We start from the raw sequence: 23,231 nt of genomic DNA, 5'->3' as shown, positions 1-23,231 counted from the left end.
TGGTGCCTTCTGCTCTCATTATGCCAGTCATTGCTAATTAATTAAACCACCATACCAAGCACTAGCATCACCCTTCTAAGGATACTTGCAAATTCCATCCAAGCCCTGCACATGGACAGCTGTAGCTACCAGTTTCTGATGCTGAAGCTATGTGTCACTGGCAAAGAAAGAGCCTAGTTAATCAGCTCTGGTTCTGGGAAGGCCCCGTCCCCAGCCCATTTTCATCAATGCCTAAACCCTGCTACTTATTTACAACTATGTCTGAACTTCCCCAAGTCACACTGAAACATCCCTAGTATGTTATGAGGAATAACACATGATATTTTTAGTGCCTTCACATAAATGTGACTACCAGACCAGTTTGGGAGATTTTGAAAGAGAATAAAAGAAACAATGTAAGGAATTGGAAAGATGGCCCAAGGGTTAAGCTCACATAACATTCTTGCAGAGGACCCAAGCTGGCCTCCTAGGATGCACACTGGGTACCTCACAACAGCCACAAACTGCCTGTAAATCTCTGGAGCTCCATGGGCTCTAATCACCATCCTCTAGCTTGGGTAGGCAAACCCTGCACTCATATGCACAAACCTACATTCAGGCACACACATATACAAATCATTGAAAATAAAAATCTTTTCAAAAGAAATCATGAAAGCTGGAGCTAAAATCCACTATAACAGAGCCAATCTGCTCCAAGCAGGAAGCTAGCATGTCTCTGCTATCTCTCATCCAACATGGCCATTTTCTCTTGCCTTTTTGTCTATCATTTTACAATGCTCATTCTTTTCTTTCTTGTTAATCTAGGGTCCCCCAGGCCCCCCTGGACTTCCTGGTCCTGATGTAAGTATGTTTTAGGAGCATATATGTCCTTCCACTAGGTTCTTTGGTTATTTTTCAATAAAGATATTAGCTTAAAATTATTTTCTAGTTAAAGAATAAAAATAACACATTTCAATTTAAGTTACTGGATCATATTAGTAATTGATTTTCTTTTTACTTCCTGCACCCCTGTGCCCCAGGGAAACATGGGGTTAGGTTTCCAAGGAGAAAAAGGAGTCAAGGTAAATAGATTCTGAAAATACAACCTGCATCTCACGTACTCCAAGAAATTTCTCTAGTTACACATATATGTGCATTTGTGTAAATGTATTTGTTTTCCACCTTAGAAAGCCATTTCTCATCTCACAGAGTTCCTCTATGGGTTCTGTTGAGAGCTACATGTACAAATGCCAGACTCATGGACCTCTGAATGTTTTTCTTTCAAAATGTTTTGTCTCCCTGCTTCCTATGTATAAGTCTATATTTCCTACAAATATACTCTCTTAAAATGTATTCTTTCCTTTTCTTCCATCTAGGTATTTCTCTGATTTTTTGCATAGTCAATTGGCTGCCTTTTCCTATGTTCCCTCTAACCTTCTTCCGCATCCCCTTCTCCCTCCCCACCTACCCACACAAGAAGACTCATACACAGATTTCACTGGCTCTTCTCTATCTCTCTTCTCAATCTCTCTCTTTTTAAAAATATTTTTTATCTTTTTTAAAACTTTACTTCTCTGTATGTATCTGACATGAGAGTGAAGGTCTCCACAGAAGAAGATGGTCTATCTGATCCTCTGGAGTTGGGGTTACCGGCAGCGTAAGCCGCTTGATGTGGGTACTGGGAAATGAACATGGGTCCTTGGCAAGAGCAGGATGTGCTCTTAACTGAGCCATCTCTCCAACCCTTTAATCTCTCTTTTCCTATTCTCTTCCCTTTCTTCCCACCTTTGGACCAATAAGATATGTCCAAACTTTTGACACTGTGAGACACTTTTACTAAAAAAAAATCTCAAAAAATTAGGTCATAACATTTTAATCAAGTTTACAATTTTGTGTTGGGACACATCCATAGCTACATTTGGTTGCACACAGCCATATGCAGCCTATAGAATATACATTATGTAAACCAAATAGAGTCTTATCACTGTTGGCAAGAGGTAGCTATTCCCCTTGCCCAAACTCTTTCCATTTCCCTTTTGTATATGAGCATGCAACTGGGAATCTAGTTTTCTCTTGTAAATTTCCCTTTTTCTTTCACAGTGTTAGTACACAATTCACTCTTGGGCTTAGAATTCTTCTTAATGCATTATCGATGAAACTTTGATTTTCTCCTTGGCACAAGGGTAAAGACACCAAAATAATGTACAGTTTATTTGTGGATTACGCCCATAATACAAGCTTACCATTTGTAAAAATTGTCTACAAGATTCTCCTTTTTTCAATGGTCTCTTTGATTTTACAGGGGGATGCCGGCCTCCCTGGCCCTGCAGGACCTCCTCCATCTACTGGGGAACTAGAATTCATGGGATTCCCCAAAGGGAAGAAAGGCTCCAAGGTAGCAAATTATATAGGAAAAATTAACTGTTAATACAAGAATACCAGTCTGATAATCAGACTAAGCTGAGTCAATTTCAAAATAGGAGTAATGAGCTTTTCTTTGAAATGGAAGGTAAAGCTGTCTTTTTCTTGTTCCTTTTGAAAAAATTCTGAAAATCCTGAGTTGTTTTCCTGTGTGTAGGTGTGAGTATACCTGTACCTGACTATTTGTGTAAGCATTTTTTGCTGCAAGCTTACATATTTAATTTTTAATATGCCAAACAGCATTACTTGCTTTTTTCTTATGAACTCCAAATCTCTCGGTATTTACATTGTCTACTAAATGCATTGAGTATAACTGTTCCTTTTTGAGTTATCATTTTGAAGAACTTATTTTCCCTCAAAGCTTTATTCTAATGGCTGGTGTATAAATCAGTGGTAGAAAGCTTGCATAAGGCTGTGGGATGTATCACAACCTAGGGGGAAATAGTTGACCTTAACTACAGGGAATATTGTTAACAACTATCAGTAGATGATCTAACTTGCCTTACCTGAACCACCAAGGCTTAAGATTATATTTCATAACCTGTCCATTTCGATTAAGATAAAACTGTGTACAGGATTATGTTTCAGTGGTTCAAAGGGCACTGGTATCTTTCAGGAGCCTGCATTCCCTTCCTTCCTGGGGTTCCTTCGAAGCTTGTGATTTTATTTCCACGGTGAAGGAGGAGCCCATATGGAAACATATTGTTTCGCTTCTTTAAGTTTGTCTTTGTGGCCAACTCCATTTCCCTCTAGCTTTATATTGGGAAAATCCTTGATTTGGGACCAATCTAAGAGTACACAGGAGATTATTTGCCCCTCCAATCCATCCCTCAACCATAGGGAGCTTTTCCATGGCCTGTGTGAAATAAATTATCACCTCAGGGAGAGGGACATTAGAACTTCATGGATATCCATCCAAATTATGATTCTTAGCATTTGTTCAAAACCATTCTCTTCTTCGTAGCCTGTTTTTAATGCAGATTCTTCCACAAGAAATAAAAGAGCTAACCATTCTTCTAGCTCCCAATTCTCCTGAGTGTTTGAGATTATGTATTAGTTATTGACCTCCCATGGACCAAGGAGCTCCTTAAACTAAGACATCTTGGCAAGCATATGGAGCTACACCAATGTCCCATGCTGTGATACTCACACTTTACTGGTTTCCTACTGAGCAGCCCAAGTACTTTGAATGAGCCTCTATCCTTCATGTCCATTGCTTCTTGCTGCTACTCATTAGCCTTTGGCTAATTTTCCAGGGTGAACCAGGGCCTCCAGGTTTCCCAGGCATGAAGGGCCGTCCAGGTTACCCGGTAAGTCTTCTCATTTGGTAAAGATGTATTCAGGATCTGATTAAATAAAAAGCACAGTGACTCCTCCCATAGTTATTACTGTGAATGCGACCTTCTTTACTGAAGGCCTTGAAAAAAAAACTTAGTCTTGTTTCTTGACCTCGTGTATTTTAGATGTCATCAGCTCAAACTTTAGAGTTTGAACAAGACCTAGACTTAACTTCTGGGTCAAGAATCTCTTAATATTTCTTACTCTTGTTTTCCTAACCTACAAAAAGAGGACAGTGATAAGCTCTCTCTCTGAAGGGTAAATGAGATTACACAGACTAGAGAAAACACTCTATGTAGCTGACATTTATCAAACGCTCAGTAAACAATATCTGTTCTAAAGTAACCCTATCTGTACTTTCCTCTCTGCCTTTCTAACTTAGACATTTATACTCAGCAAATGCTTTTGGAAGGCTTCTTTGGGCCAGGTTTTCTGCTAGACTCAGATACTATAGGAGCAACTAAATAAAAGTTCCTCTCTGTCCTTGGGATAGTCTAATGGAAAACCAATGAAGAATGTAGAAAACAAGAGATGATTGAATAACAAATGCAGGGCCTTGTGATGTGGCTCAGTGGTACACTGTTTGCTTAGCATCATGCCCAAGGCCCTGGGTTCTATTCCCAGGGGCACAAAGAAAAGTACACAAACACTCCATACAATGATAATACATAAAAGATGGAAGAGGAATTCAGTGATGGAGTATAGATGGGAAAACACTTGACAGAGAGTGGTCAACAAGAGCCTCTCTGAAAGAAGTCCTATGCAAGCTGAGGCCTATATAATATGAAGGAACATGTCATGTAAATATTATAAAAGTGTCTGTAGCCTGAAGGTACCATAAATATCAACACCCTGAGGTTGAGTTGCTCAGCACTTCAGAGGCACAGCAAGGTGAGTGGTCAGGGCCCAGCATAGTAGCACATAACTGTAGTCCCATCAATTAGGAGGCTAAGGCAGAAGGATCACCATGAATTCTCAGCTAGCATGTGTTACACAGCAAGACCTGTTGGACCCTAGAGTCTACTCGGGTAGGGGATCGCCGCGAGAGACCACTCGAGGACCACAGTGTTGATGTAAAAGCACAAGGTTTATTGCTGATGCTCGTCAGGGGGCCTCAGTAGAGAGGGAGGCACACCAAGTTGCTGTTACAAGCTTTTTTAAAGGCTAAAACCGCAAAGGTTAGGAGGGGCTGTGTGCTCTATGTTAAGATTGGCTCTGGTGATCGCTAGGGGTGCTTGTCTAAATGTTATTGGCTATTGCAGGGGTCGTTGGTCTTGGGGGCTATTTTTGGCAGGGAGGAGTGTTGGGGAGTTTCCAGAGAATTTTCAGATGGTACTTTTCTGAAAATTGTTTACCTTAGTTGAAATTGCTTATCTCAGTTGGCCACCTTGATCTCAGAAACTGAAACTGGCCTTCAGTTCTTTCTGGGTCAGTTTCTCAAGCTTGTCTGGGTCATGTTCCCAGGCTTAGGCTGAGAGAGAGAGCCTTACAACCCTATGTCACAAATAAAAATAAGGCAACCAATTGGAAAGGAAAGGACTAACTAACAACGAACAAGCAGACAAAAGGAATCAAGTCACAACCAGCTTCTGAAGTCAACTGTGGCTTTTAATTGGAGTGTCATGTGAAGCTATTTGTGAGTGTGTATGTGTGTGTGAGTGATATATATGTATATTGACATATGTACACAAATATTGTTCTGGATGTCTTCCTAGCTTGCTCTTCACTTTATTGATTGAGGCAGGGTCTCTTGCAGACTCTAGGGCCGTCCCAGGGATCCGTCCCTCTGTCTTCTAAGTGCTGGAATTACGGAGTGTTCCCATTCCTTCCCATCTGTTAAATAGGTTCTGGAAATCTACACTCTGCCCCTCACACTTGCATGGCAGGAATTTTATCCCATCTCCCCATCCGTGGCTTGTATTAGTGAGATAATCCTGGCTGGGGCAGGGAGAGTTGGGAGGATTGGGACCAGTAAGCACAAGTTATCACAGCAGTCCAGGCAAAAGTTGATGGTAGTAGCTCAGGCCATGGTGATGGCCCTAGAAATGGAAGGAAGTGGGAAAGATAAGCATTTCATTATGGAACATTTCAAACGCATACAAATACAAAGACAATGGCATAATGATCTCATTGCCTTCCTCCCACAATTAGTACGTAGTCCATCTGAAGTGTATAGTCAACATATTTCATCATAAATATATTTCTCAAAAAGAGACCTTTTCAAAATTTGACTATTAGTTATGCTGTAATATCAACTAAGAAGGCAGAAACCTATCATCATAAGTACATATAGTTTTCAGGTGCCTTATTTACATAAGAACTAAAACAAGGCCACAGCATTGTGTGTGGTTGTTTCTTACACCACAAAATGTGTTTTGAAGCAGCTGACAAAATTTGCTTGTATTAAGGTTAAAGACCTGGAGAAAGTGGATAAATCCAAGGTAATGAGGCCTGTCCCCACTCGCTGGCACAGTGGGAATAACTGTGGATTCCAGTCCTTCCTGGTACTTTGAAATCCTGTGTCTCAGCAAGCGGCGAGGAAGCACAGCCAGGGGACCCAGTGGCACAGACTGTTTCCATCAGGGTTCCTGTTACCTCACAGAAACAAAGGAGCACAGAGAGTCATTTGTTCTACGCCCTTGATTTTCATCAGTTTTGTAGCTAGTGAACGGGAAAGGAAGTGAGCCGTAGCGTTGAAGGTACAGCAGGCCCACCTTTGACTCAACTCCGGCCCTGGGACTTTGGCAAAGTGCTGAACTGTTTTCTGTATACATGCAGCATGGCAGTGGTCATAACTCATCTTCCTTCTGAGGGCCAAATTGTCCTGTTTTGAAGATTCTTTACAAAGCTTTGTTGGGTAATGGCATAGTCTGTAGCTACATATGGCTACCGAGCTCTTGAACTGTGGCTCGTCTGAAATGAGATGATTTGTACCGTAAGCAAATACACACTTTATCCCAAAGCACCAGTGTGGAAAGAGTAATTTGGGACAATTCACGCTTATGGTGGATTTAGATAACCATCAAAATCTCTAGTTCATTTTAAATATATAGCTACCAGAAAATTGCAAGTGCCACAGTGGCTCACACTAGATTTCTATCAGATGGCATTTTGCGAAGAGGTTTGGGAATACGGACTGTATCGTTCTTTGTAAAGCATTTTATATAAGACCCTAGTCACCTGGCATCATCCCTGGGAGGTGAGTGAGTGAGTGAGTGAGTGAGTGAGTGAGTGAGTGAGTGAGTGAGTCCTGGTTTGTTCCTCTTGTCCCGAGGAAGAAACCATGTCCTGAGCAGGTGACGAGGCTTGTCCAGAGCCATGCAACTAACTATTTGCTTAGAGGGCTGAGACTGCCTTTCAGAACAGGATTTTGTTGTTATGGTTGCAGTTGTGGTTGTTTTCTTTTCTCAGAATGAATATGTGTTTTTTAATTTTTTTTTTAGCCAATTCTTTTTTCCTTTAATTGAAAATGTATTTTTTTCCCTCACATAATATATCCTGATTACAGTTTCCCTTCCCTCTCCTCCTCCCAGATCCTCCCCCACGTTCTCTCTCCTCCTCCCAGATCCTCCCCCACGTTCCCTCTCCTCCTCCCAGGTCCTCCCCAGATTGCCTCTCATCTGTAGCTACTCCCTTTCTGTCTCTCATTAGAAAATAAATAGGTTTCTAAGGGATAATAATAGCATATAATAAGATAAAACAGAAACTAACACACTGGAATTGGACTAAACAAAGAGAAGAAAAAAGAGCTCAGGACAAGTCACAAGACACAGAGACCCACTCATTCGCACACTCGGGAATCCCATAAAAATAAAAGCGCTAAAGTGGAAGCCATTATATATACACACAGAGGACCTGGTGCAGACTGATGCTGGTCCTGTTTCCAGTAAGTATTGTTGAATGCTGGCAGTTTCGAATTTGTTTCCTCATACCATACTGCCCCCTGCAGTCGAGTTCACGATAGTCACCCAGAGGAAGCTCCAAATTGTCAAGATTTCCTGATCTCTTCTGTGGCTCTGGAATTTAAGATTCAGTGGCTCATGCCCCCTCCCTCCCCTTTTCTTCACTTACACCTCAGCTTGGAGGATTTCCTCCACCGCAGTATCAATGCATTCCCTTTACTCCTAGAAAAGACACTGATGACAATATGTGGTGGTAAATCACAGTACTGTCCTCAGCTCAGTATTTTCAATGTTTCACAGTTCTGGTTGAAAATACAGAAACCATGGCTGAAAAAAAAAATGCGTCCAAGTTGGGAAATGCCTCATTTTACATATCACACTGCATTTTCATAAAATAGAAATCAAGGAAGCAGTTCTCAGCTCACTGCTACACGGATTCAGTGAGTGACAGTTTTTACTCCTAGTTTATCTACCCACTTAATGTGGATACTCATGAATATCTTCCTATGTCCGACAGGACAGTTATGAGAGGACAGGTGATGGCATATGTGAGTTATCATGACCTTTTCAAACCTAACCGCGCCCTCCCTCCAATCACACCAGTTTTCAATAACTCATACTCACTGAAAAACAAGGCCCTGCGGAGGACAGAAATCTCTAGGGAGTCCAAAGTATCTCCCTTTCTTTCCCACTTAAGGCTGAATCTTTGCAGGAGATAAAATGCCCAATCTGACAGATTACTTTCTTTCTCTTGCACCTTGGGCAGTTAAAACAAAACAAAACAAAAAGAGAACACCCCCCCCCAAAAAAACTGATTATCTGGCTCTGTCCCAGCTTCACTCATTTCACCTCCCTTGTCCCCAGCAGCATGCTCACACTTGTAGGCCACAGGTCCTTGCATGGAGGTTGTCAGAACAGTATACACATGTTCCCTCCAGTCAAAGACTGTGGACACATAGGAGAAAGTAGAACGACAGTGGTTCAGGGAGGGAGCAGAGATGAAACTGGCACATCCTGAGGGCTATCTATTCAGTAGGTCTGAGGGAACCCCAGGGTAGGTGGAGTTCTTTGATTGAGTCTCCTCAGAAACAAAAAGCATCACGAGCTCGGGGGGGGGGGGCGGGGGGGCCTGGGGAGAAAGGCTGCAAAGTGCTAAGCTTGTGCCACAAGAAATCTTCCGGGCCATGTGTGAGTGGAAGGGTGGGGGTAGTCACGACAGGACTGTTTGCATCAAGGCCAACTGTAATGGGTCCGGTCCCAGGATATCTAGCTAGAACAGCTTGTTCAGCAGGGTCCCTGAACAGTGACTCCCTGTGCTGGGAGAAAAGCTGAGCCCAGAGCACAGTGTCTTGCCAAGCCATTTATCTTTTATTGGCTCTAACATAGAGAGTGGAGCGAAAGGAAGATTGGTGTGTGTGTGTGTGTGTTTTCCTTTTTCACATATTTATTTTTGTTCATACTTTTCACAAACTCTGGACCTCAAAAAGGTGAAAAATACAGGTTCTCTCACTTTTTGAAGAAGTAAAAGACTTCCTTGTACTTATAGTCCTGGGAAAGACATATAGGGCATGTTACAGCTCCTAGGCATTTTGGTGGTGGTGGTTGTGGTGGTGTTTAGCTTTTGCCATAGTTTAATTCTCTGTGTCACTATTGCACTTAATTTGGCAAGAATTTACTGAACCACTTTGCACATGTGTAGTTGGCAATAGCATGCTTCAGGGGGAGACAGAAAAGACCATGAAAGAAGTTTTCCACTTAGAAAACTTTCTTACATGGAAGCCCTGGTGATTAAAGAGTTTGGGGAAGCACTAGCTGCCATAACAGTTTTGGACAGGTCAGGGATTATTGAATTATTCAACCTTAAAGGTCACTAGACACATTCCCCCAATGTTGGCAGCATACCTTAGTCTCCTATTTGATTGTTTTTTATTTTTCTATTTTTTATGTTTAGGTGTTTCAATACAGAGTTTTTTTGTGTCGCCTTGACTGTCCTAGAGCCAACTCTGTAGACTAGAAGGTAGAACAGGCTGGCCTGGACCTCACAGCATGCTGGGATTAAAGAGGTGTGCCGCCACCACCTGGCTCAGTTTCCAGTTTGAAATATGGGGTGGAGAAGGCTAAGATTTCAAACAGATTTGCATCCCATATGATTTTCTACTTATATTGTATTTAATATTTGCAAATTTCATAGACTATGCTTTGGTCATATTCATTCCCTTACCCTAACTCCTCCCAGATGCTCCTCCACCTCCCTACTCACCCACCTTCATGTTCTCTCTCTTTAAAAAAAAAGGGGGGGGGGAAGGGGGTGGTGGTCAGTCCAGATTGTGTTGAGTAGCCACCATTATTCAAATTAGATACTGAATGGGGGGCTGAACTCTACCAAAGCAAAGAAGGAAAAAGAGGAGTAGTAACCAAAGCCCTATTTGAACTGCACCCCTCAAAGATACCCTCCCCTCAATGAAAAAGCAATAGGAAAACCTGCGTGTGGTTTGTTTTAACTCCTGAGCCTATAGGGAGATACAGGGCTATTTGTTCCAGTTGCAGCACTTGCAGTAGTACACAGATTACTTAAGAGGAAGAGAAAGGTACAGATGAGATCAAGACAGTGTCCTCATACCAGCTGAGTCAAGTGACATCAAGGGAATAATGAGAGAAATGCCATGGCAACAGTTAGCATCTTTTGAAAAGCTTATATTTGCAAAGGCTTCATTTCTTCCTTTACTCTTACAATAGGAATAAACGCTGCTTGCTCAAAACATGCTCCAATATGTACAATTTTAAACAGTTGCAAATGACTTTAGGTAAATTTCCCATGAAAGACTTCATTCCCTTTGGCAATGAATATTTCTATAACTTGGGGACCTGGGTGTTATCCCTGGACCCAGACTTGACAAGGTTCTTTCTCATCCTGCTTCTTAAATTTCCTGTTTGTCTTTAAAACACCCACAAATCAAACCCATGACTGTAACTTCTCATTTTTTATAGGCAATGCAAAAGGAACCCATAAACACTTTAACAGCCCTCTTTGGTGTACTCCTAGGATGTGACAAGATACTTAACAGTACCAGTAGGGGGCTGTTGGTTGAACTATTCCTTTTCCATGCTAAAGGATGCTGTGGTTCTCCTGTGTAAATGTCTTCCTTCTAGCAGAAATTCCCAAACATTTAGACAATATTCCAATGTTCTGTCAGCATAAACTTCCTAGATGACTGCATGCAGCTAGATCTCATAGAAAGGGCTCTGGAATCATAGGTGACACGGCTTTCTCATTGATTCTTTCCCTTTCTGGATTTTACTTTGCTGGTTGGTAAAATCAGTGTTTATTATTCCTGGCAGTTTATTATTCCTGGGCTGTTATCTCAGGATGCTACAAGTACATGCCATAGTGTTTGGGGAGGAAAGACATTACTTCTAGAACCACATGGCAATACTGAATGAAGAATCCAAAGCATGTTTGTTCTATATATGCTTTCAACAAGACATTCAGAAGGAGTGTCCCTAAGGAGTCAAGAGAGATTGAAATTGTCTCCTTCTTTTGAATGGAGCCAGGCAACCAATGGTAAAAATGATTTATTTATTTGATTGATTGACTGACAGATTGATGATTGATTGATTGATTGAGATAGAGTTGACTGACTGACTGACTGACTGGTTGGTTGATTGATTGATTGAGATAGACTCGTGCTAAGTACCCTTGGATGACTTGAAACTCACTATGCTGCCAAAGATGGCCTCAAATTCATGCCTTTGCCTCTCAAGAGCTGGAATTACAGGTATGTGCCATCATACCATCTCAATGAAAAAAATGAGTGTTATAATTTGTGGCTTCTCTTTTTTCTTCAGGTGTTTGGATCTATTGGAGAAAAAGGAGAAAGGGGAATCCTTGGTTTGCCAGGACCGAGGGTATGAGTGTCCTTTGCCTGTGTTTATCACATTACCTGATCCATTTCCCTTTCTTTTCCTTTTAAAAAGAGGTATAGATCCTTCTCGTCTTCATTTTCTTTAGTGTTTGGCCCTTGACTTATGTAACTTGGTGGCTAGCTAAGCTTCTTTTATTTCTCTTTTCAACTTTGTGGCAGGCTCACCTCTCCATTTTATCCCCCATTCTCTTGACTAAATGGCTTCCTAGAATAAGAAATAGTGTGACAGCTACAGTGCTACATCCAGGTGACTGCATAGCCTACTTGTGTTTCTGACTTTCATATATAAGTTTCTTCTGAGCTAAAGAATGGGATATATGTTTTCTTGCTTTTATACTATTATGCTGTAAGTGAACATGGGCAATAAGTAGAACAGGAATGGAAAAGAGCCAAATGTAATCTTTATAGGCTATAAACAAATCTGGAAACTTCTAGAATATAGTGAATAATGTTTGGTGTCAGCATTTTGAAAAATTATCTTATTTTAAGTGGAGAAATAATTATCATCCTTTCTGATCCCAAGCTTTCAGGAACTGGAGCCTTGAGTTATAGGAAATTGGTCAACTTTTATCTTACATAAGTACACTTTAGAGAATTGTGTTTTTAATTTGTCCATGAGGATGTTAATTCTTTGAGTATTTAGCAATATTTAGTCATTGCTTGGCCATTTCTTTCTCTGTTTTCCTTTATTCTTTGTCTTGAAAATTCATAATCACCAACAAAGAATATGTTTGGGGTAGCAGACAAGAGGTCTGATAGTCTATTTAAAATCCTCTGACTTGGAACAAATGCAGGTAAGTATAATACCATCCAACCCTGCTACTAAATTCCTTCTACTCTTAAAATGTTTCCATTTATTTAACTCCTTAAAAATATTCCATGACGCTATTCATCCTGGTGGATTAATGCTTAGAAAGAAGTCATTAAGCCAAGTCTAGGACAGCTTTCTTACCTGGCTTTAGTAGGTTTTAAATACTGAACTCAGACTCATATCTCTGTTATGTGAGCCTAGCAGGGTTTTTTCCCCTAGTATGACCTATTCATCTTTCTAAGGTGTGGTTCTTCTTGTTACAGGGTCCCATAGGTTCAGAAGGAGTACAAGGACATCCGGGTAGACAGGTATTTTGAATAATATCAATAAAACCTTGATAACCAAAATCTTGATCAAAAGATTCTCTTGCTTTATTTAACATGGCCAAATGGAAATATTACTTAAATGCAAGTTCTCCACTCTCTTTAAAAACAATTTTATAATCCCAGTAATTCTTTTTGTTGTTTGTTTTGTTTTTGTTGTTTTCACCTAAGAGGATGGATAACTACTGTTACATTGCATTTTGTGTTTTTCCATGCTGCACTACAATAATATAGTCATGTGACATGTTATCAGTGGTTAGCAAGGGTAGCCTGCTTGTATCCATCCCCTTGTGACTCTTATGCACTTTAATATGCAAGTTGACTACTTGATGCCATATCTTCATCTGGAAGAATTTACAAAACTGCACACACTCTGAATCACAGCAAATTTTGTACTGTTCGCCCCGGCATAATCCACAAGCCAGCCCACTCTATGTATTTGTACTTGAACTTAGTGATAACTATGTTTCTATCACAGGGAAAGAAGGGGACTTCAGGTTTTCCCGGGATTAATGGGCTCCCAGGAATTAAGGTACTATCATTGGGAAATACAACTCTCAGATTTGAGAGGTGAAAAAGTGCAAGATTCCTATTAATCCTTACTTATGAAATTGGGCATTTTTAGTATGTTGATGTTTTAAATGTCATATTCTTTTCTTAAGAAATGTATGTGCCCCATGCTGTACACGAAGCTGATGTACAGTCTTCAGATGTTACCAACATTTAGTATTTAAAATTCTCTACTGACCCTAGCACCTACTCTGAATCTGAATCACATTCTAGTCACTGAGGCCATTTTTGTGGAGATTAGGACTCTTTAGACTTCCTTTGCCCTTATTCAAATGAGGGTAGTAGCCATTAGAATCTTAGGGGCCTTCTGAGAACAGAAGAAAAAAGTTGAAATTCGCTTACCTCGTCAGCTGTGTTATCTGTGCTTGCGATGCATTTCCCGGGTCTAGAAAGAGACTGGCTTATCCTAGTGTTGCAAAACAAAACTGAGATCCCTAGTCCTTGACTACTTTGCAGATCAAATTCACAGATCCCGCTACCTTGTGTCACCTTCCTCTTTGATTTATTCTTCATAGAAATGAGCCTCTGAATTAGATGAGCCTAAGAATCAGGAGTCAAGGAGGAATGAGCGTTTTACTTTCCTGGGGTTTTGCTTTGAAGGCACGTAGATCGTAGGTGTCTTGGCTAAGACATCTTTTGTGTTCAATCCATTTAATCTTTGCAGGGTGAAAAGGGCGGCATTGGTCTGAGAGGCCCAGACGTTTTCACCAGTGCAGATGGTGCTGTGATCTCAGGTGCAACTCTTTGTTGATCTTATTGGAGAAGAAAAGACAAAGTGTTAAATTCTATATATCCTATAATTGTTGAAAGGCTACACGTTAGCCACTGGATTGCTGATAATATCAAGAACCACTCATGGGTTCTGAACTTAGAGAATGAATCAAATTCCTATCTCTTAGATAGACAAATGGAGTCCAGCCTCCCGTTTTTGTGTTGATCCATCAAGACACGAATTTGGGCTTCCCTAGGCCTGAATTTGGTTGACAGAAAGCTTGTCCTGGTGATGCTTAGGGAAAGACTGATATCCTTCTCAGCTAGGCTGCCTTTAGTCTAAGTCTATAGAATCCACAGGGTTTCATGTAGATGGTGCTGGCATGCTGCTGCTCTAGTTGCTAACAGCCCTGAGCAGTATGGTACTTAGAAAGTTTGTACTCTTCTGTCCTTATCCTAGTCACTGGGTGTGGGCGACTCTTCCTCTTTTGCCTTGGCCAAAGATCTAGACGCCCAAAATTGATAGTGGCTTTCTTCAGTCTACTCCCAGGAAACCTAGGGCAATAATGGAAAAAGCATTGTTAATCGTCTTAACCTAAGAAGTACACGTTTAAGGCAACAAACAGCAGTAGAAGAACCCTCCTAGAACTTTCCAGGTCTCATCAGAAAAGGGAGATTCTAACAAGATCAGGTTTTAAATATTAATGGTAACTTGGTATGGTGGTATGTGCCTGTGATCCCAGAACTTGGAAGTCTGAAACAGGCAGATAGTAAGTTCAAGGCCAGTCTGGATTATGTAATGAGATCCAGTTACAAAATAAGATACTAGTGTAGCCTTAGCTCTGGGAGGCCCATTATCACACAAGACCATTAGCATCTAGGAAACCTGAGAATAACAACAAAGAGACTGCCAGGCCTATGACAGTTCCCTGCATCTCTTCTTAGGCATTTTGCAGCAAGTGTAAGCATCTGTTGTTTGTTTACTCCTTTTCTCATTGTACTGCCAGGTTATCCTGGAGACCCTGGTGTGCCAGGCCCCCCAGGCCTTAGAGGAGATGAAGGTATCCAAGGCCAACGTGGTCCTTCGGGCACCCCTGGCCTCCCATCATTAACAGGTGAAGCAAACTAATTTACTCCCTGCATTGGTCAGTCTCCTCTGTACTCTAATTCCTAGCATCTTCCTCTATAACTCAGGATCCAAAAGTATACCTAGCCAAGGGAATGATAGACTAGTCAGTAGATTCTACCATAACTAGCAAAAAGCTAGTCTGTGTAGAGAGGGCCCAGGTAAGCAGCTGTTCTTTGAGATAAATGAGTATCCCAGATGGAAAGACAAGTCCAGATTGCCATTGAGGCTGGAAGTAATTGGAGCTCCAGACTGGGTGGTTGAAGGCCTCTCATCTTCTCTGGATGTGTCTTCCTGAGAGGGTTCAATAGACGCTGGCTATGCCTGGATCCTCAAGGCAGCTACTAAAAGCCTTCATGAGGGATGGCTAAAGGTATAGTCCAGTTTAAGAGAGTTTCTTGGCATGTGCAAAGCAATGGGTTCTAGTATCAGCATGAGATAGCTAGACAATGGACAGATAGATGACAGGTAAATAGAAGAGAGAGAGAGAGGAGGGGGAGAGAGGGAGGGAGGGAGGGAGAGAGAGGGAGAGAGAGAGAGAGAGAGAGAGAGAGAGAGAGAGAGAGAGAGAGAGAGAGAGAATATATATTTGTACCCAGACTCTCCTCTAGTCTTGTTACCCAAAATGGCCGCAGAAGCCTATGGATGATCACCTTGAACCAGTCAGAGAAAGAGAATGCCAGAGTGTCAGCATCTGGAAGGCAGAGCGGTCTCTAGTTATAAACCCCAAGAAGTGTCTATTAAAGTCACTAGTTCCTAAATTACTTGGAGAGGGGCTCCTGTAAGGATATTTGTGGTCTAACGTTAGCCATTCATTGGAGGCACAGTTAGGCCCAGCGCTGAAGTAGAACAAATGGAGCAGTTGGAGACTGGAGACCTAGCTTCTCCCCATAAGTCCACCACCTTTTCACAGGCAGTTAGGCTAATTGATCCCCCAAGGACTTTTCTAACTGCCACGAAAGAGAAGAACAAGTGATTTCTTAAACTCTTCCCTTGAGTTCTTTTATATATACACTGCTGACTGGAATATACCTAAACAGTAGGGTGCTAGGGTGAGCATTTTTGTGTGGGCTTCTCCTTCCAGGTCTTCCGGGTGCCCCAGGGCCTCAGGGAGTTCCAGGCCTGAAAGGAGACCAGGGAAACCCAGGACATAGCAGCTTTGGGGAAGCCGGTCTTCCTGGCAGAGTTGGTTTGCCAGGTTTACCTGGCCTTCCAGGCCCAGCAGGCCCACCTGGTAAGTTATTCCTTCCTTTCTTTGGTTTGGAGAGCAAGGGATGATCCAGAGCTGTTATGATTTTCAGGGGTGGGGCGCCCTCACAGGATGAAACAGTTCAGCCAGGATAGCTAACAGCAGTGAGGCAGCAAGGAAAAGCCTCATCATCCCATCAGAATCGACCCCACCTTTACTAACAACAACAGGAGCGGGGTATGCTTTTCATCAGGAAATGAGCCAGCTAGCACCCTCATGATGCGCCAACACCAACTTCTGTATTTATCAGACTTCTGGTCCACACGTCTCCTAGCACCCACCTACCCTACTCCCCAGCCAGTGCCCTACTACCCACCCCCCACTCCAAGCCCCACCACCCCCACCAGGACGTTGGCTCTTCAGATTCAAGCAAAGCAGAACTGGAACACCAGTCAGGTGAGCTGAGAACCAGAGGAAGGAGAAACCATGCCTACATCCTCCAGGCGTCTGCTAAAAGCCTTCATGGAGGTGGAGTCTGGTTTGATAGTGTTTTCTTGGCATCTACAAAGCAATGAGTTCTATTCCCAGCATGAGATAGAGCTAGGCAGTCATATATACACAGAGCTATTCTCCTTAGATGGATTTTGGATTGTGAAAAAGGGTGGAAGCATTGCCCAGCATGTTTCTTTGCAGTCTAATCCCCTGACCACTGCAGTTGGCACCTACTTTCTCTTTTGCCCAGAGGAGGCTTTCTGGATTAGAGACTGGCACTGTTGTGTTATTGAGTTGCTTTGTTCATCTCTGAATGCCCAGAAGCTGGTGCAGTGTGTGGGACATAACAGCCATTCTGCTAGGAGAGTGAATGGAGCCAAGTTAAGAGTCCTGCTGGCTCTTCACAGCAGGCTTGGCAGGGATCCCAGGCTAGGATAACTTTGCTCCTACTCTACTCTGGGCCCAGGCCTTCAGGACTGAGATGAGTCCTTAGGCTTACACCAGTCTCCAACCTTTCTTGTTTTATTAATTTCCTCAGGTCGCACATTTGGGACTGGACCCCTGCCAATCATAGAGCCTGGGTTCCCTGGTCTTCGAGGAGAACAAGGTCCAAAAGGACATCAAGGCTTCAAAGGAGTAAAAGGTGATTTCATCCCTTGAACATCTTTGTTCCCCCAAATCCCTAGAGAGGCTTTAATGGGACCGATCAAAGCAAAAGTCTTGGGAACCTGAATGTAAGCATATGATCTTGAGAGGTTAGGGTAGAGGACTATTGGAAGTTTCCTTTATATATATATAATAATTTATTCATATTACATTTCAATTGTTATCCCATCCCTTGTATCCTCCCATTCCTCCCTTCCTCCCGCTTTCCCCCTACTCCCCTCCCCTATGATTGTGACTGAGGGGGATCTCCTCCCCCTGTATATGCTCATAGGGTATCACGTCTCTTCTTGGTAGCCTGCTATCCTTCCTCTGAGTGCCACAAGGCCTCCCCATCAAGGGGATGTGGTCAAATATGGGGCACCAGAGTTCGTGTGAAAAGTCAGTCCCCACTCTCCACTCAATTGTGGAGAATGTCCTATCCATTGGCTAGATCTACTGCAAACATTGTCCTTGGCTCGTGCCATAGTTTGAGCAGAACTCCTGGGCCCAGATCTGCCTATCATAATGTTCTTCTTGTAGGTTTCTAGGACCCTCTGAATCCTTCTATTTCCCCATTCTCCCATGTTTCTCTCACCTAGAGTGCCAATAGGATGTCCTCCCTGGTTATTGGAAGTTTTCTAATTAGGGCTCTAAGAATGAAGTTGGAAATGGAGGTTACACAAGACAAAGAAAAGAGGCTTATGGGATGTTCTTCCCACGCCGGAGCCTACAAAAGCTATTGTCAGCATCCCAGGGTGCTAACCAGCACAGCTAATCCCAGTTTGCAAGGCTTTGGCTAGGCACTGCTTCCCAACACCATTAACCTGAGGACTCTGTATAGGTCCAGACCTGAGGTATTGAAAAGGCCACCTAGCCCCAGTAAAACAAGTAAGGTCCCAGCAGGCTGCCTTATAAACCAATGTCACAGGTGATTCATCAGGACGAGGTGTATCTAAGATCACACTTGAGAAATACAAATTGACTATGCCTACTCAAAATGCTGGGCATCCAAACTCCAAATGACTCTGTGGTCTTTGAATCTTGAACTGTTTACATAGACTTTGCTAAATAATCGTCCCTAACCCGAAAAATCTAAACTCTCCCTTGCTTAGGAATTCAGAGCAGTCAAGCTCAGTCTTCACTAGTCTAGGACTAGACCATTCTCTCAGAGTTTCCAAGACCCCAGTTTTCTAAAAGTAAGAAGAGCTTCTTCAGGATCACCAGAAATGCAGCCATCCACATTCGTCACTTCCCACTGTGCAGCCCATGCTCATGGAAACACTGCAGGTGGTTAGGCTGTGTGCTTAGGACTCCTTGGTATATCTTCTCAAGTGCTTTGCTAAACCTGAACTGGATGGCATATGTCTGCAAACACCCCTGGTAGAAGCAGAAGAATCAGAAATTCAAGGTCATCTTTAACTACATGAGGTTGAGGCCAACCTGCACCACTTGAGACCTGTCCTTAAGAATGCACTTCACAACAGGGCCTGGTGGTGCACGCCTTTAATCCCAGCACTCGGGAGGGAGAGGCAGACAGGTCGTTGTGAGTTCTAGGCTAGCCTGGTCTACAAAGCAAGACCAGGACAGTCAAGGCTACACAGAGAAATCCTGTCTTGAAAAACCAACCAAACAAACAAACAAAAAAAAAACCCTAACAACAGCAACAACAAAATGTGCACTTCACTGAAACTCCTACATAAGTATATTAGATTCTAGACTCTTAGTTATTAAAGTGGCAATTGGTGGTTCTCATTGTGAGCCTCACTGATAGCTGGACGACATCTCCCCAGCACAGATGCTTTCTGATGGACAGTCAGTTTAGTCTATTTGAGTCTCTGAAAGCCATTTGATTTTCCCCCAAGGTAGGCTTATGAAGTCACAGATAACCACTCTTGGAAAAAAAGAACCTACTTTATTAGATGTTGTCTGTTTTTCCTCCAGGAGACTCAGGATTTTGTGCTTGTGAAGGTGGTGCCTCCAACATTGGACCACACGGGGAACCAGGCCTGCCTGGGACACAAGGTCTCATCGGCTTACCGGGCATTAAAGGGACTAGAGGAGATCCAGGCTCTAGGGGTGCATCTGGCCCAGAAGGGGCACCAGTAAGTCTTACTTAACTTTGTCACAGAAGGAGGGATACAGCATTTCAAATGGTCTTCACACCCCATCAATCACTTTCCTAAGACACATGAAAGAAAGACAGAGATAAAACAAATCTATGCCAACAATCTCTGGAGAGTTTTGGCTGCATTCATGCAGTTACCCAAATCAATTCTTGTTTACCATTGGCAAGTAACAAATCACAGTGATAATCGGGAACATACGAAATTCCCTCAACAACTGAAAAGCAACAAGCACTTTTTGTAAGTCTAAGCTCTAATTGGGAATTGTGTTGATGGATTAACGGTGGAAAATTTCCACAGAGAGTAAATTAAGAGCAACTTTGAAAATAAACCTATGGGCTTTTGATTTGTCACATGAAGAAATCAGACCAGATGGGCTCTAAAGCATCTTTCTGCTTTAACCTACCTCCCCTCCACCCCCACCACTTCTCCCTCTCACATGGTAAGTTAGATTTGCCTGACAGAGTGATGATGATGCTTAGGAGTTAAGACGAAGCCCAGTCCTCGTAGATTTCAAAATTTGAAAATGATACAGAAAATGTGAAGTAATTATCCAAGATGGCAACATCATCACATACCCAGAGCAGTGTCAAAAATTTCCTCAAGCTTCAGGTCATATCTGTGAAGTCTGCATCTCCTTGTTATTCTCATTTGTTTCTTTGTCAGGGCTTACTGGGACCTAGAGGTCAGACAGGCCTCAAAGGAAAGAAAGGAGAACCAACTGTCAGTAGAGGATTGAAAGTGTCAGGAGACAAAGGTGACCCTGGTCTCCAGGGGACCCCAGGTATGGCAGGAGCTCCAGGCAAGGATGGAATACCAGGTTTACCAGGCCTCCCAGGCATCCAGGTATGGAGCTCTTTTCCTGAATGTTTGGCTCTATCAACATACTACTGGGCATAAAGAATCTACTGCATTCTGGAATGAGGCAGAGCAGGGAGTCTGCTCCCCCTGACATGTTGACTCAATGGATGCTTTTATTTTCTATAAAAATAAGAATTTTGTCCTCAGGATAGATATTTGATAAATGCTAGGAATAATTAACCGTATCAACCTAAAATGAATCAACTTCTTAATGGCTCCCTCCTCCATGTTATCCAGGTGCTTTCTTTAACCTCAAGAGTTGGTGTCGTGTTCATCCCCAGATCTCTTGCCCTAGACCAGCGCTTCCCAGCCCTGTGACCCGTTAGTACAGTTTCTCGTGTTGTGGTGACCCCCAATCATACAATTATTTCATTGCTACTTCATAACTGTAATTTTGCCACTGTTATGAATTGTCATGTAAATCTCTGATGTGCAACCCCTATGTGGGTGGCAACCCACAGGCTGAGAACCACTGCCCTAGTCCCATCTAGGACCTTTAGATCATCCAGAGTTGACAAGACTCCATTTTTACTAAGAAAACTCAGAGGCTGATCATTAAACTAGAATGATGGAGAATTTTCACAAAACATTGTTCACTCTCTACCTCTCTCCTCTCTCCTTCGGTTAGAAGCCTTTTCAGATAAGCTGAAAATCATCTTTCATTCTTTCTTTCTTTGTTCTCTAGGGAGACGGTGGGTCTGGCTTCCCAGGTGAAAGAGGGTTACCAGGACTTCCTGGTGAAAAGGGCCATGATGGTCCAACTGGACCACCAGGAATTGGGATGCCAGGACTTCCTGGGCCCCGTGGACTTCCTGGAGATAAAGGAGTAGATGGGTTGCCAGGGCAACAAGGCTTCCGTGGATCTCAAGGTGAGTCATACAATCAGATGGTTTTGGACTTAGAAAAGCAACCTTTTGAAGAATGGTCATGACTCATATGTATGAAATGCGTCAGAAATGGAGATCTGGCTTGCTGTAATCACTACAGGTAGTCATCAAGAGTTTTCAAGTAGGAAATGGATCATAACTATATTATGGTAAGTTTAGAAGGTAGAACAATGTGGATTTCATCTCTACTTAATGAGCAACCTCCTAACTGAGCTTTCTGGAAATGTCACAGATTTACCTCGACAGTTTATGAGCTCATAGGCCATAGAAAAGTTCAAGGAGAGGATGGATGACTATATTTTGCAAATACCTTCAAAGTAGTTAGTGGACAGCTTGATGAATAGTCCTCTAAATTGTATGGTCATACCATCCGCAGGCAAAAACCCTTTCCCAACTGACAGGACCTCAGATTGGTCAGAGATTCTAACCTAACCCTTCTATGATGCCTAACTCCCTCCCCTTTAGATAAGTTATTTTCCCCCTTCATTTAGAGAATTATAATGGGCAACATTCCTGCTTATATATATTATGAAAGTCTCATATTATCTTATAACTTGTCTTTTGTGCAGTCAGAACAGCTCTTCATCACAGCTCTTGTCTTCTGTGACTTCTGTGTTCCTATTATTAGTGGCACCGCACATCTTATTGTCATCAAAGTTTGGAAATTTAAAGTTACCTATTCTTACTCGGAAATGACTCACACTATTTCTTTTATCTTCTTGCTTATAAGTTTCATTATCTCATACCTAGTTTATCAAATACCTATATGCTTTCGGAAAAGATGGATGTCTGGTTGAACAGATAAGTGAACAAAAGACAATTTCCTAAGTAGTTTCTCTTCTATTCCTTGCTGATTTCCCCATCCAATTCTATTCATGCACATTGCTGACAACTAAATACCTTCTCACATTTAGCCTTCCTTTGACTTCTACAACATATCATTATTATTTAAATTATGCCTTCTTCTATTAATGGTTTTCCCTTTACCAGCAACATTGTAAAGTCTCTAGACACTAAAGAACATGATACTTCTTACCCTTATGACCTGCACAGCAGAATAAAGCACTCCTCAAGAGACTAATACTTACTTGTGGAAGAAAAGCCCTTCCTAATAACCTTGAATGATTTACAGATAAAAATAATATATCATGTCTTATATTTTCTTATTTTAAGTCTATTTTAATTGATGTAATAATCACAATAGCACAGGCTAAATCATCATTCAAGATTCTTGAAATCAAGTCAGGAAATCAAGTCAAGTCAGGATAAAAGCTGGGAAGAATTTGTGTGTTTATGTGTCATGTTAAGGATGCAACCTAAGGTCTTGCACAACCTAGGAAAGCATTCTACTTCCCTAGTTCACGTCTTATCAAATAATATTGGCATTCCTTTTAGAAGTTCTGGTTTCAACAATAAATTTATTTCCATTCTATCCCCTGGGGCTGTGAGTTGTGGTCATGCTGTTGCTCTTCAACTGTTGATGGCTCTCTCTAGCTCAGCCCATTTTGAAGGCAACTACATTTTAAATTTGGTTTCAATGCATGACACTTATAAGCTTGTACACCCTCAAATCTTTGATATGTTGTCAACAATCTATTTGTTTATTTGAGAGGAGGGAACCATAGGATAATTTCTATCCCAAACATTACTAGTTCCTGGATGTAGGAAGTCCTCAGGAAGACAGTGCTAGTAAGCCTAGCCTAGAAGGTACCTTATATAGAAAATGTACTTTTGGAAGTAGTTTAATTTTCAAACAAATACTTTATTTACTATTGTGTTGGGGGGTATTGTTTGTATGATTGGTTGGCTTGTTGGTTTTAAGACAGGGTCTCTTTACATGACGCTGGCTGTCCTGTAACTCACTATTGTAGACTGGGCTGGCCTTGAACTCAGAGAGAACAACCTGCCTCTAACTCTCAAGTACTCTGAT

General features: G+C 42.1%; 1 protein-coding gene across 1 annotated transcript in view; it reads left to right on the top strand.

The window, feature by feature from the left end:
• Positions 1-23,231, top strand: part of Col4a6 (collagen type IV alpha 6 chain) — a 290,619-nt gene that overhangs the window by 236,458 nt on the left and 30,930 nt on the right. The window contains exons 10-23 of the mRNA XM_051141160.1: positions 805-840; positions 1,020-1,061; positions 2,282-2,374; positions 3,657-3,710; positions 11,487-11,546; positions 12,638-12,682; positions 13,176-13,229; positions 13,932-14,001; positions 14,986-15,093; positions 16,189-16,338; positions 17,324-17,428; positions 19,372-19,532; positions 20,220-20,399; positions 21,100-21,283. Coding sequence (XP_050997117.1) covers positions 805-840; positions 1,020-1,061; positions 2,282-2,374; positions 3,657-3,710; positions 11,487-11,546; positions 12,638-12,682; positions 13,176-13,229; positions 13,932-14,001; positions 14,986-15,093; positions 16,189-16,338; positions 17,324-17,428; positions 19,372-19,532; positions 20,220-20,399; positions 21,100-21,283 — 1,342 coding nt within the window. The remainder of the gene's footprint in view (positions 1-804; positions 841-1,019; positions 1,062-2,281; positions 2,375-3,656; positions 3,711-11,486; positions 11,547-12,637; positions 12,683-13,175; positions 13,230-13,931; positions 14,002-14,985; positions 15,094-16,188; positions 16,339-17,323; positions 17,429-19,371; positions 19,533-20,219; positions 20,400-21,099; positions 21,284-23,231) is intronic.

This window comes from Acomys russatus, chromosome X, assembly GCF_903995435.1.
Source record: "Acomys russatus chromosome X, mAcoRus1.1, whole genome shotgun sequence".
Classification (NCBI taxonomy): domain Eukaryota; kingdom Metazoa; phylum Chordata; class Mammalia; order Rodentia; family Muridae; genus Acomys; species Acomys russatus.
The sequence above is the reverse complement of the archived record's forward strand: the minus strand, read 5'-3'. Positions and strand labels throughout refer to the sequence as shown.